The 15,006-nt window shown below is 41.1% G+C and overlaps 1 protein-coding gene across 3 annotated transcripts in view; it reads right to left on the reverse strand.

Annotated features, from left to right (window-relative positions):
* Positions 1–1,287: 1,287 nt before the first annotated feature.
* Positions 1,288–15,006, reverse strand: part of LOC113061477 (zinc finger protein 423-like) — a 144,853-nt gene continuing 131,134 nt past the window's right edge. For all 3 annotated transcript variants that reach the window (XM_026230614.1, XM_026230612.1, XM_026230613.1), the window contains one exon: positions 1,288–2,155. In XM_026230614.1, the coding sequence (XP_026086399.1) occupies positions 2,126–2,155 (30 nt within the window). In that variant the 3' untranslated portion in view covers positions 1,288–2,125. The remainder of the gene's footprint in view (positions 2,156–15,006) is intronic.

Genomic DNA, 15,006 nt, shown 5'->3' on the forward strand with positions numbered 1-15,006 from the left:
TAACACAATATAAAGAATAAAAAGACCAATATATCATTTATTACGGTATGTCAAAAAACATTAATCGTACACAACACATGCTTACATGTAATTGAGAAGATTATTTCTTAACTTGCTAGCTAATGATCTGTTAAGCATTATATAATGTGTTAATGTTGGTGAATTTTCTTAATGAAAGTAATTATAAAGTGTTTTAGAGAAAATCTATCTTGTCATATTGAGAATCCTTGGGATGCTGAGAGTCTGTGTGGGGGTCTGTAAAACCCTGAGGCTGTGAAGATTGGTAATCGCCTAGAAACAGATAAACTGGTTAACTGATTGGCTAAAAGTACAGTGAAGTACAGTACAACTAAAGGGCATCTTTCAGTAGTATTGGGTATTTGTGGACGATTCGTAAAATCACATGCTAGTTTTCAAGTTTTTAGGAGTTACTCAGATGTTGAACCCTTTTTCCCAAGCGGACAGGTTCAGAGGCCCTCAGGGGCCCGTAGTGTATTGATGCGCTCCAATGGCTGATTTCTGGGAACAGCACAGACCTTCTGTCCAGCTCAAGTTATAAGACTCAGCAGCCGAATCAGCTGCTTAAACACATGGATGCAATTAAAGCAGAAACTGCTCTGGTAAAAGAAGAAACTACTTTAAATAGATGTTTCTGCCCTTATTCGGTGAGTCACAAGGCATTAAATCATCTGATGATCATTGCTTGGTTTTTGCCTATTTACATGTAGAGCAATCATAACACTAAATAAACAGGGAAATTTACATAATATATAGTCCTGCATTATTTTATGTAACAATTTTATAAAACACCATATATAATTGGCAAACACTCGAGTGTTTGATTCAGATCCTCTTGCACTGAATTCAACCAAAGTGGCATGAATCATGGTTTGTGATGCAATATGGAGTCACTGTTCTTCTCCCCTGCAGATGAATCATAGTAAACTTGAATTTGTATAAAATTAATTCATTGTTACCATGTTAACATGTTTAATAATATCCACTGCAAATCTTTCCATTATTATTTATTGATATCTCTTAATGTAAAAATAAACCAAGCCTTCGTTAAGCACGTTCACACCCATCCAAGAGTTTCATCACTGTCATTATAAGCTTTTTAATGCACATTATCGGTGTTCTTTGAGCAGCATTACTGTAGCTCACAGATATTTATTGTTAAATAGAAAGCATGACAAGAAGAATAGAACTCACACGGCATCAGGGGAACAGAGCCACTCGAAGGAGTTCAGCTGCTTCAATACGCTTTGAAAGAACATTCACTTCAGATACACGGATTCCCTTTATTCATGATTTATTTATTTGTTTATTTTCAACTGTACTAGTTTATTGCAATCTGGTTAATTCACATTTAAAAAGCAGACATCATCCAGTTGCACTGAAATCAATATTCATTTTTACAACATCCATAAGGCCCATGTACTGGAAAATCCGATCAAAACCATAATGTTTTTTATTTTTTTCTTTATATGTTTTTTGTCTTTTTACTGTAATTAGAAAAAAAAGAAAATATATAACAATAATAATAGAAAGGAAAAATATTACGACTGGCAAGCAATCACAGCACAGCACAAGTACCTATTTACTGCAAGAAATAAATGGTACAAATAAATCAAACAAAAAGGGCTGAGAATATATGCATTGAAAAGAACAGAATTGGCACAAATGAAGCTTGATACATGAAGCAACAGAGGACAAGATATGTATTTCTAGAGATTAAAATCAGGCAGTGGGTGTCTTTTCCTTCCATTTTATTTTTTTTACATCTTTTGTCCCCAAAAAAATCTAGAAAAAACGAAAAAGAAAATGGGGAGAAAATAAAGAACACACAACCAGGAAGAAGGGACGATAAAAAATACTGCACGTACTGTAGAATACCTTTTTCTCTCCATCTCCTTTCTTTCCTCTCCTTTTCTTTTTTAATAGCATATCCCATTAATATTCATTCCCCACCGTTCGTAATAGCTGCGCCTGGTGGCGGAATCGTTAGAGTTTTACATGTGAGTAGCAAATGACACTTTGATTGGCTGTGATGTTGAAATGTTCCTCCCCCACCGGGCCTGGGTCGGGGTTCTAGGCTGAACCGGGAGTCCTGCGGGGCCCGGTCTCACTGTGCGTGCTGGCTCAGTGTGTGGTTCTACAGGGGAACAGAAGAGAACACATGAGGAGAGAAATAATAAGCTACGTGCCCACACCTCCACCCGACTCCTTCCCTCTCTCCCTCTATCCATCTCTCTTTCCATTTACCCACCAGGCCTGTCCGTCCATCTCAAGACTAGCAGCCCCACTTTGACAGAGGAGTTCGAGCTCTGCAGCCATGAGCGAACACCTTCCTTTCTTCCCATTTTCTTTCTTCTCCACACCCTCCCATTAAATATTGGGCACATGTGCACTTGCGATCCCATTCATCAGCCCACGCACACACACACGCTGTACTTCCGCACCGGGCAGAGAAACACAACATTCGTCCTCCATTTGATTTAGAGTTCTAATACAAAAGCACTGATTTGTATATTCTGGAGCCTTTGATTCATGTTTATGAATCTTTTACATCAGGACAATTCTTTGGACTCCTGAGAACAGAACATACATTTATAATAACATATCAAATCTCTCCGTTTTGAAGTGTAGAAGAAAAGTAGGAGAGAAAACAGTTTTGTGTCAAATTGCACTCTTAAAAAACAAAGGTTCCAAAAGGGTGCTTGCAGCAGCAATGCCGTAGAAGAACCATATTTCAGTGAACATATCTTAAAATAACCATTTCTTAGTTTGAAGTACATTTTGATCATCTAAAGAAGCTTTTGTGCAACTGAAAGGTTCCACAGACATTTCAGGTTCCTTATGGAACCATCAATGCCAGTAAAGAACTTTTATTTTTAAGAGTGGAATCTTTGGTTTATTTACAACCTCAAAAAGTCAACATTCACTGTGCACACCATTGTGACAGATGTGCACAAAGGAAGCCATAGTGGCGGAAATTGGACGAAAAAAACCAGGATCACATAAACAGATCAATCGGTCGTTGCGAGTGGTGTTAAACAGGAGCAGATATGCACAGGCTAAATGGTTATTGTGTTGGCATGGTCTCTTGGCAGCCCTGCTTTTCTGCATGCTTTTCCCTGGACCATAAACCCAATTCCCAGAGAAGAGCCGGCAATCATCCCACTTTCCCTCTCAAAGCTCCTTTCCAAGATTAATCTCTCCAAGAGAGATAGACTGTGTTTTTATGCCCTGATATAAAAAAACGAAAAGGGGGAGACAAATCTGTAGGATTAAACATGGTTTTTCGTTGATAAATACTTATTCTTATTCTTCAGCCTCTTATCTTAGTGCACATATTTTGCAAATGATTGCTGGCGAAAGGGGATGGGCAGTTCTATCCGAGGAAGGCTAAACCACTGGGTCTTAAAACCCCAGACCGAATCAATGGCATCCTGTCTGGGGATGTGCGTCTCGCGTCCTCCTTCTCTTTCCATCCTGGCCTCTCTCTCTTTTCCTGCCCCTCCTGCATGGAACAGAGAGGAGACGCGCACGAGGAAGGCTCTTGAACGAGGAGACGCATCTCTCTGGGAGCCACTGACCCCATTATGAGAGCAAAGCACTTCTCCTTTTGCATCCCACTGCCTGCGCTTCCACCCCCCTTCCAGCAGAGGCCAGCCTTGTCTATATCTCACTCTGAGCTCTGCCGGAGAAGAGAACGAGACGGAGGTGCACATCGGACAAAACCTAAACATATTGCAAATCATTTGTCCTCATCACCAAGCACCTGTTTCACATATTGGTATTATAACAAAACGGAACACAAAAAAAATCGACGGCATGGTGAAATAATCCTGGGACTCATGACAATGAGCAATGATTCAATACAGTGTACCTGCCCACATTGTCACACGTGCACATGTCAAGAGCAACTAACGACCCAATTTACCCAAACCTGCCTTAGCTGAGCCCCCAAGAATATGCTGCTGCTCAATCAATTATCAGTTATTCCCCACAAAGCCAATCCCCCTCCAAACTCAATCTTCACCTGCTGCAGAGCCAAATGCAACTCTGCAGTTGTCATTATATACCTGATACCACAACTCAATGTGAGGCCATCTTAACATCTGGCTCGCCTATGTTTTCATTTACGCTGATGATCATGACAACAACAACAATAATAATCACAACGATAATAAAAGTAATAATAATCTCATGTCATTTAATCTCAGTTCATTCAGTACTGGCATTGATCAAGTCTTCGTGACTTGTTTTTGACATCTTAAATTCAGAATAAATTAAAACATGTTGTAAAACAGACCGTTTCATTCCTGGTTTCTGATTGGTCAGTTCAGAGTTACAGATAAAACACAAATACAGTTTCAGACTCTAACCTTACTCATGTCCCGAAACCATTCTCACTCTCCCACCCTTACTTTCCTGTCTACAATATACATTCGTATAACAATAAAGGCAAAAAAAACAAAATATGTATAAATCCTCTATCAAATAAAAAATAAATAAATAATTAAAACACAGTTCTTATCATAAAAATATTGAATTCAAATTATGAAAATATACTCAATGATCAAAGATATAAAATATACTATAATTTTATGATTATGCATTTTATCATTATTTTTTATATTTATATAATTTCATAAAATATATGTATATTCATTTTTAAATTATGAACTAAAATATTATATATATATATATATATATATATATATATATATATTTTTTTTTTTTTTTTGTAACAAAATAAATTGTTTTTATACAATAAACGCAATACTGTATATATACTTACTGTGTGTGTTTGTTTATACTGTGTATATATTCTAAATGTTAACCAGAGTGAATTTGTTTTATAATACTGTTGCATTCTTGGTTTTGATTTTAAATGCGTAAACGAGAGCAAGTTAAGATTGGAGTGTCTGCATTTGTGATAGAGAAAGAGGAAGTGTGTGTGATTAAGTGTGTGTGTATGGTCTCCCCCAGGTTGTCAGGGCTGTGTGAAGCTGTATTGATTTGGAGGTGGAGGGACAGAGAGGCAGTGTTGTTCCCTGGGGTCTAGGGTTACACCAGCACTGCAGTGGCCTGATAGAAACGGCACAGTAGGACTGGAGGGGTGCGGGGAGCCTGACCTAACATACAGTACACAACATCCTTCATACACACGCATAGAACCTTCTCTAAAACAAAAGACATGCGCTCAGACTCCCAAGGGCACACGTATCTCACATAAACACACACACACATGCACGGCCACTAGCCACAATCAACACCCACTGCCCGGCTTATTTCATGATCTCTGGCATATACGAGCCACTGTGTTCTCATATATCTGCTCTGTCTAATCACACACTCCCTTATAAACGCAACACACTGTCGCACTTCAGCTGTCCAGCGTGCACGCACACACACTTACACACCCCAACACATCTATTTCCATCGCTCCGATATCTCTCTTGAAAGATGGCAGCTGATGTGTGGGCGATCAAACCAGCAACACTTGTTTAAATTAGTTAATCAGTGTGTTGGAACAAACACATTTTCAGGCCAGCCGCAGTTTGTTCTCTTCATCCGAGTGCGTCGTCGGGTGCAGCGTTATTGATTAAGCCACAGGCGATCGATAGCCAGAATGGTGTGTCTCTCTGAATCTGATAATGACTCGCAATATGACATCAGTGCAATGCAGCTGTAATTGATATATTCTTGAAGGGTGGGAAGTTTGAGCGAGAGAGGTGGGGAACACAGAGGAAGGCTGTTTAAACAGTCATGGATGAGCTGCGACTGAACGCACCAAAACATGTGCATAGACATATTCACTATAAAGTGTTTTATCAGTTGCATGCCGCTATACTCATGTACGAGAACTTGAAGAGCTTTCAAACACGCTCACGACTTGCTCATGTGTCATGCGCCATTGTTGCAACAGAAATGCGACAACTTCCTCCTGAATTCAAGTGCAGTTTAAGAAGCTCATTGTAGTTTTATTCGTATACCAGAACATTGTTCCACCGTCTCTGCAACATGGGGAGGGTACGGCGTAATGCGCAGGACAGCCTCCTTTCTCTTTCCCCCCTTGGCTTGGCAACGGAGCAGGGGGAGGCCGTGCGGTGGGCAGAACAGCCCCTGCGAGCTCCAGTCAATATCTACGCTGTCATTGTTTTCCTAAACTGGTTATAAAAGAGAGGCTAAATCCTGCGGAGCTGTGCACTCCTGGGAAATATGGCCCAGTCACATTACTGATGCAGTGACTGCGAGACTGCTGCACTCGCCGAGGGGGAGGAGGAGGAGGGGGGGAGAAGGGGGAAGCGGTGGGGAAGTAAAGATAAAGGAAAATCAAATCTATGTTTCCCTACACAGCCTCTTTTCACACACAGAGCATGCACATACAGCCGGACCGAGCGGCTGTCATGTCACTTTCAATCAGGGCTGTTTGTGTGTGTGTGTGTGTGTGTGTGTGCCGCAGGGCCCCTGGCTCCGGGCTCTGTGGTGCCCCCTGGGGACGGTGCAGTGTCAGTGAAACTATAATGTGTTGGCTCGTTCTGCAAGAGCGAACAGAGCGAGAGAGAGAGAAAAGTGTGTTACTGGAGAGGGTGGCCGTTATGTCAGTAAACTGTTTTTCGTAACAGGATTCTTTGGAATTACGGATGTCTCTGAGTTGACCTCAGAACAGCGGAAAGCGGCAGCTCCCCAGTGAAACGCACACAAAAACACAAGCTATATGATTCAGAGCAAAAATTATATGACCTGTTTAATGCCTTTATTTCAAATAAATTACTAGAAACAAGTTATATATTTTAACTATTTGTTTGGTTTATATATACATATAATTTATAATTTGCATACATTTATTTAGAATTTCAATTTTTATTATTTACATTTATTTTATTATTTATTATAACACCACATTTAAATAAATTATTGACTATTAATGGTCGTATTTTCATTAACGTTTTATTTAAAATCTTTCTTTTATTTATATCATTATTATAAAATAAAATATTCATAAAATCAAAAATTGATAAGACTATTCAGATAAGTCTTGTTTCAGTGCAATATATATAATTCATCTATATATTACAATAGAGAAAAACTGAAGCGGAAGATAAAGAGCCACACTGTATTACTGTATCTAGATACACACACACACAAATGAACAGACAGTGTGTCTCTGTGCTATCGGCCGAGTCTGTCTGCTGTCTGTACGGCTAAACACAGACACGAAGAGGAAATACTGAAGCTGATAGAAAAAAGTGATGAGAAGGGGGTTTAAAAGGAAAGAGAGAGGGATCATGAATGAGAAAGACAAAAAGTGAGAGAGTGAATGAGTACAAGAGAAAGAGAGAGAGATGTGGGGGGGTGTTAGAGAGTGCAGCTTTGCTCTTAGGATCCTAGTCTGTCCCTCTCTGCTCCGTTTTTAACAAAAAATGAAAAATCACCTTTGCCGCCCGGTGCACTTTAGAGAAGCTTATTTTTAGACCCACTTGACAGTCTTCCAATGGCCGGAGACTAGCAGATGGGCTGTCTTAAAGCTTCATATGCTCCCAGCTCTCACCTCCCAGAGACAGGAAACTCACTTGGGAGTGTGCTACAAATAAATGCCCCCCTGCCCTGCCCCTGGATTCCCTCATCCCTCCCCTCTACCCACCTACTGACACCATTCTCCACCTGGATAGTGCCTGTCCCTGAATTTAGCACTTTCCCTGCAAATCCGTCCTCCTGTACTGAAGTGCACTACACCCACGTCACTGTCCAAATGCTCTCCTCTTTCTGGCCTGACCAGGACTAGAGCCATATGTGTGAATCTAAATGAAATGTAAACATAAATATGCTTATGACAGATGACCTACAAATTAGCTTCCACTAAGCCAAGGTGTACTATCTATTACTAATAAATACTAAATTTAGTAAAAAATACAAAAAATAATACATTTATTTATTATTCTTTTATTTACTTGATGGACACACACACACACACAAAAAGATAAATAAAGAGAGCTTCACATTATGTAATGTTCATATTATAAAAAAGTTGATTATACAAACCGTGTTGGAAGCCATATAACCAATATAAGCTATACCTCAGCTATTACATCAATAATAGTGGCAAAATCAACGATTTAAAACACCTGTTCACCTGTGGTTTATATGGAATCATAAACCTTCTTTTTACCTTGAGCAATGTGGAGAGAAAAAAATCCAGGTGATATCAGTCAAAGTCTGTATGGTCGTTTTGTTCTCTCTGAAAGGAGCAGAGGGAGTGAATCCACAATGACTGACCTCCTTTGACTTCTGTGCTCCAGGGCGGCCTCCTCACATTCATCACACGCACACATGCGCACGCTCTGTTTACACTTATACATACTGTATATCCAAAATCGGTACATCTCTGTCAAGTCCCAGGTTGTCAAATAAATACTAAATGTACAGGGGATTAATTATACAGCGATGATGTACATAAGCAACTCGATGATGTAATCTTCAGCAAGAGAGTAGAGCTGGCTGTAAAAGTCAACATACGCTTTCGGCTGTCTTTAATATAACATGACACATTCTGCAGGCATCAAATAGCGGCACATACAGACTGGCATACAGATGGACCCTAATAAATACCATTGCAACCATAGTTTACAGTAACATATATACACTACTGTTAAAAAAATTTAAACTTATTCAGCAATGAGGCATTAAATTGATCAAAAATCACAGTAAATGCTGTTATTTAAATATATAGTTTCTTTTTATCAAAGAGTCCTCAAAACAGCTGTTTCAGCATTGTTAATAATAATAGGGCACCAAATCAGCAGGATATTAAAATTATTTACAGTATATATAATCATGTTACACTAAAGACTGGAGTAATGGCTGTTGAAAATTCAGCTTTGCCATCACAGGAATAAATTACATTTTATAATATATATATTCTTTATGCTTTATAACTAGAAAACATGTTATTTTTTAAATTAAATAATATTTCACCATATTACCATTTCCAGTTGTTTTTTTATCAAATAACTGCAGCATAAGAGCCATTAATTCTTTATTATTTTATTACCGATGGATAAATTGCCCTATAATTTTATCTCGTTGAATATTCTTTTGTTGTAAGCAGTCTCTAATTTTAAATTTCACGTATTCCGTAGGCATTCAACAACAATGCGTCACAGACAGACTACAAACTAAAACAACACGCACGCATGCACAAGCCCATACGGACATGCACACACAGTTGTGCGTTTGTGAGATCTGTGAAGTGTGCAGGTCCGAATATTAGATGAGCTCAGTGGCCTCAATAGAACCATGTCACGGGCGATAGCACTGCGCTAGGCTAACACTAGGCTATGCTACGCTAGCTGTGTTCTGCCACTCAGAGATGCACTCAAAGTACACACACTCTCTTTCCATGTCATAGCCTCACTAAAACCCTCTCCGCTTCCCCTCAGGGAGGAGGTTTTGACTCCAAAGCAGCCCTAAACTAAGACAGAGATAGAAAAAGCATTACGCGGTGAACAATGCCGCATGCAGAGAGAGAGAGACAGAGGGCTAGCGAGTGTTATCTACAGCCAGTCAACGTCAACACTTTGTTGTCACAACGATATGTGAACTTAGCAGGCAGAGTGCGAGTAAGAGTGAGGAGGAAAAGAGAATAGGAGAGTGTGTGAGGTGTGCTGTCAGAGCTGTGTGATTTATAGAGTGTGCTGTCAGACTCCAGCTGCTGAACCAAAGTGTCAGGTCGAGAAAGACCCCTACCAGTGTCTGTGTGTTGAGAGAGATGGAGAGAATGAGAGAGGAGACAACTTTTTAAAGACACTTCTGTTGCATTTTTTCCACTGTGAAGTCCACTTGTAATGTTAGTTAAGCTTTCTTGAAATCAAAACAGTAGCAATTTTGTACTGTAAGACCATTTTAGACAATCTGTCCTACTCAAGTGTGACACAACAAACAATTTGTTCACATCGAACATAGAAAATGGGGTATGATGAGACAAATAACAGCCAATCAGAACAGTTTTCACTGCTTGCTCACTCTAACACATTTTTTCCTTTGTGGCATTTGAAATATTTAATATTTGATCATAAAAAAATATTCTAAACTTCCACAAACCGTCTCTCCTCATCCATGTTTAAAGATGAATATAAATTAAAAAGCAGTATATAGCACTTTACAGCAACTTGTCTAGTTAGAATTAAACAAACTACTAGTTACTACTGTACCTTTAACACTTTTGACAATAAATTTGGAAAAATGTAAATCAATTATTTGAAATAAATGAAAAGTAAGTCGCTTTGGATAAAAGCGTCTGCTAAATGCATTAATTTAATTTAATTTAAATGAATAAAATGGTTTTGTTTTGGCCTTGAAGGCATAGTTAAAAATGTTTTTGTCTTTGAGGAATGTAAATAATGACAGAATATTCCTTTCTCGGTGAACTATTCCTTTAAGATAAAGTCTTCTATTCTGTTATGCTATGTTAATGAGCGAGGGAAACAGAGTGAAGTATCCACAGTACTCAAACCCTCCAGATCACAGCTGTGCTCTGTGTGCATGCACGCGCGTGTGCGTCGAGCGTTGAGAGAGTTGAGCAGTGAGAGTCATCTCACCGACAGCGCTTAGACTCATACGTCACTGTCACAGCCACAACAGTTCCAGTCCCGAGCTGGCAACCCGCACGCGAGACAACAACACACACCACGCAGCGCGGAGCTGTAGCACCACAGCACAACCCTGCTCAACTGTCATATCTGACTGGGGCATGTGCCGTACACACCCCCTCCTTCTTCTGCTGTCTTCACATTTTCATTTCAGTTCGCTTTCTCTCATGTTGTGTCTCAACATATCCTTCACTCTGTCTGTGCATTAAAGGAACAGGCTACCATGAGAGACGGATATGAGAAAACGCTTTATAGTGATCCCAGTGGACACATCTCTCTTTTTTCCCCTCGCTTTTCCTTACCCCCTCCCTCTCTCCCTTTCTCTCTCCCTCTCATGCCAGTCCCCAAATTATTTAATTTAGCACAGACACCATATCTCCCTATGTGCCATCCCACTGAAGTTCTCTCCCTCCACATCCTCCTTCCTTCTTTCCTCCACTTTATAGATTGTTCCAAGCAGGGGTATTTCGAGACCGAATCAGGAGTGTGGGTGGGTGCACTGGAAAATTTGCAAAAAAGCATTTACTTAATTTTTATCTCAACATAAACACGCACATGCACGCTCGTGGCCCGAAACCGGTATCCAACATTGTAATAAATGAATGAGAATGTGTTGATTTACTCTGAAGATTAGTGCCGCCCCATGGTGAGTGCTTTTGATTTGAATTTGCCAGACCCAAGCTTGTTTGAATCTCCGTCTCAGCAAGGGCGAGCAACAAAACAAATGCAAACAGGTAAACAACTTAAACATGTCCCCTCCGATTCTAGTTTACTCCAATGCCCACCGCCTGGAGAATTTCCATCGGAAACCATGTGGCAATGTAAATCCGTAACACCACGACACACTTTGTACCCGCTCCCGTTTGGTACTTCATCGTACATATTTAGATAACAGAATACATTAGTGAATGGTTTCATTAGTTCATTATCAACTCTTGGCTAAGTTCCTGCTATTCGCCTTATTCTCATTTCACGTTGCTGAAGCCATCAGAGAGACCCGAGGCCTAGCACTCTTCATGTCAGAAGGCTCAGCACGTGACAGCAGACTCAGGGATGTCATGGTCTTCTGGAGCTGTTCTAAACACAGGGCTCATAGCTTTAGCTGGAGACACTATACTGCAGTCCCCTGATAACTCCTCAACCAGCCAGCCAATCAGCAGCAGGTAAGGTGGATTTGAGGAGCTGTAGGCATGCGTGTGTGTGTTGGGGTTAGAGCTCTGAAGAGAGCCCCCTAGATCCCCATTCTAATAACGTACACTGCCACTCCAGACGCAAGGGCAGCTGGGACAGGCGCACACATACACACACACAAAGGCAATAATAAAATTGAGCATCACAATAGAAACCTATATCAATATCTACAGCACACAGAAGAAGATTCAAAGCACACCAGACAAACTCTCCACATACATTTAAATCTAATATGACACGTAATGGAACAGATGAATATGTTCAGAGCTTCTACACTTGTTAAAGCCTTGATTTACTTAATGTGGGTTATGCGAGTAAATATATGCCTGCTATTTTAAAACTAACCTGAATGTATTCTAACCACCCTTTTTATTATTTACCATGGAAAAATTGTCCAATCGGTTTATAAATTATAATAATTGCAGTTTTATTTTTGTCCACATATACACTATTGTTCAAAAGTTTGGTCTCTAAGATTTTGGTTTATGTTTTTGAAAGGAGTCTCTTAACAGGAAATTTTGATACAATGTTTTCAGGAATCTTTGATAAAGTTCAACAGGACAGCATTTATTTCAAGTTTTTTTTTTTTTGGATGGGGATTTATACATAACCCTAAAATATTTTGAGTTGAGGATTTGAACAATCCCATAACCCATATTTACCAATAATAGTAAAGGTTTCTAGCTTGCAAGGTTTGGAGAAACGGTCTACCTCATCTCCAATGTGTGAAACACAAAAAACAAGCTCTTCCTCCACCTCTGTGAAAAATGAAAAGTATGAAAGAAAGCGAGTGCGTGTGTATGCCCTGATTAACACCGCCTCCTTACATCACTCCGCTCAGCGCCGTATGAGAACTCATAGCCCTCAAATATTCAAGACTTTTGCAATGTCAGGAGGGGGGTAGTGGGTAGAGACAAGGAGGCATCAACAAACAAACAACTGCAAAGACCCCCCTCCTTCCCTCATTCAAACACACACACACACACACGCGGTCAGTCACCCGTCCATCCTAACTGCTGAGTACAGTTAAATATTAACCAGCGCTAAAGGAAATACTGTACACCCACGTGTGCACACATGCCAGGGGGCAAGGGATACAGGGCGTGGGGGGAATGTGGCGCCCCCTGGAGGGCTCAATCAGAACCAGCAGTGTGTAAAATTAAGGCGCACTGTCAGAGAGTGACAGCAGTGCCTATGGAAGGGCCGAAGGGTGGGCGGTCGGGAGTTCACCAGGGGAAACAAAACAACAACTGAAAGAAAATCTACACACACACACACTCACTCACACACAAAAAAAAGTCTCTGAAGTTTCAAACAAAGGAGTGGAGGATCCGGCAGAGTAGGTCTAGCTGCGCTGATCGGGGCGAAGCATCACTTATTTACCAGCTTACATCTGCACTATTTATGGTGCACCAGGGAGAGGCAGAAAGGAAAGAGGGAGATGGAGAGAGAGAGGGGTGGGTGGGAGCAACACAGAGGGGCTAAAATATGCATGGGGGCTGGCTCTTCTGGGAGCCAGAAAAAAGAAATTGGGAAAAGGAGAAAGAATGAGAGACATAAAAAGGCGAATGAGAGAAGAGAGAGAGTGAGAGAGTTGGAAACAGTTTGAGGAAGGGAGGGAGTTGGTGGGAGTGCGAATGAGAGAACGAATTAGAGACAAGATAAAGGATGGAAGCAAAGTTTGCCATAAGGGAGAGGGGGATGATACAGTAACGTGTCTTGTGAAGGCTCATGGGAAGATGAGGATTAACTCAGAGTGGGGCCGCACTGGGCGGGCATGCTGGGTAGGGCACGTAGGCCATGCCCTTCCATCCATTAAGTCTTGTTAACAACATACACACACACACACACACGATCAAGTCTCATTTAACCTGGGCAGGAGCAGGGTAAAACCCGGCATGGGTCAGTACGTGGGAACGGAGCTGTCTGTGCAGCTGACTGCTCTATACTGTACCTCACCTCCGTCATCACTTAGGTGGGCCTGGAGTGGATGCGGGGGACGGAGCGGATGGGAGTGATGCAGTGTGCCTGCTGAGCCATGGGCTGGTGCGAGTATCTCGGTTGGCCGGCCTCAGGGTGAGGCAGACAGTGACCGACAGGGTCCAGCGCTCCCCCTGCTGCTAAATGGACTGACCGGCCATATGCCCAGCGCCGCCGGCCTTATATCACTGTCACACCACGGCCGGGGGCTCACGTGGAGGAGTCGGGTGTTTGAACCATGCAGGAGATTTAGGTCACACCCCCCAAGCCCCTAAAATATTAAGTCATGGACCTGAGTAAGCTATTACCCTCATACACTGCTACTTATAAAGACCCACCCACCAACACACACAGGCTGCAGGGATGGTGGCCCATAGCTCACAAAGATGAATGTAACTTGGGCTAGGGCAGGATGCAGCTGACCCCAGCGGCCCGTGGCAGGCACTACGGGCTGAGTTATTCACAATCCTGCCCTTAGTCAATCTGTCTGCCACATAATCAGCACACAGAGAGAGAGAGAGAACATGAAAACATGCCTACAGCCTTCATACAGTGGCACTGACCTAGCAACAGTACATTAAGATTATTGTTAAGTTGTTATTGGACACATTTTCCATTTTATATTTGGACTATTTGCCACTTAAGGGGAGAAACGGGATCAGGAAATGCAAAATGCGAGTCAGATTCAAACACACATCTAGAGGTCTGCTACTCAACCCTGATGGGACATGGAAAACTGTCAAGATTTAGGTTAGGTTTGGGTCAGATTTCATGAAACATGCACAAAACGCTAGACTCCTACAAAAACTAGTTTTAGTTGAGGCATGTGTGTGTGTTGATTTAGCATATTTAAAAAGACATTTCTTAAACTATTATATTGCTTAATACTTTAATCCAAAAATCCTTCGACAATCCTGAACCCAGTGCTGATACTATCGGAGGTCAGGGTTGCAATACTAAAGACAAGTCCTTAGAGGGGAATCAACCAGTTAACAGTTAACTTTAACCAGTATATTTAGTTCTAGTCCCTTAAAAAAGACTGCATGGGAAGAATGTGGGTTTGTTTGTGTATGTGTGTATGAGAGAAAGAGAAAAAGATTTAAATTCTGCCTGGCCTTAAGCTTTGAGTTGGCGCTTAAATTGATACTTTTCACCACACAGCTCTGTGATATCT

This window comes from Carassius auratus, chromosome 43 (genome assembly GCF_003368295.1).
Source record: "Carassius auratus strain Wakin chromosome 43, ASM336829v1, whole genome shotgun sequence".
Lineage (NCBI taxonomy): Eukaryota > Metazoa > Chordata > Actinopteri > Cypriniformes > Cyprinidae > Carassius > Carassius auratus.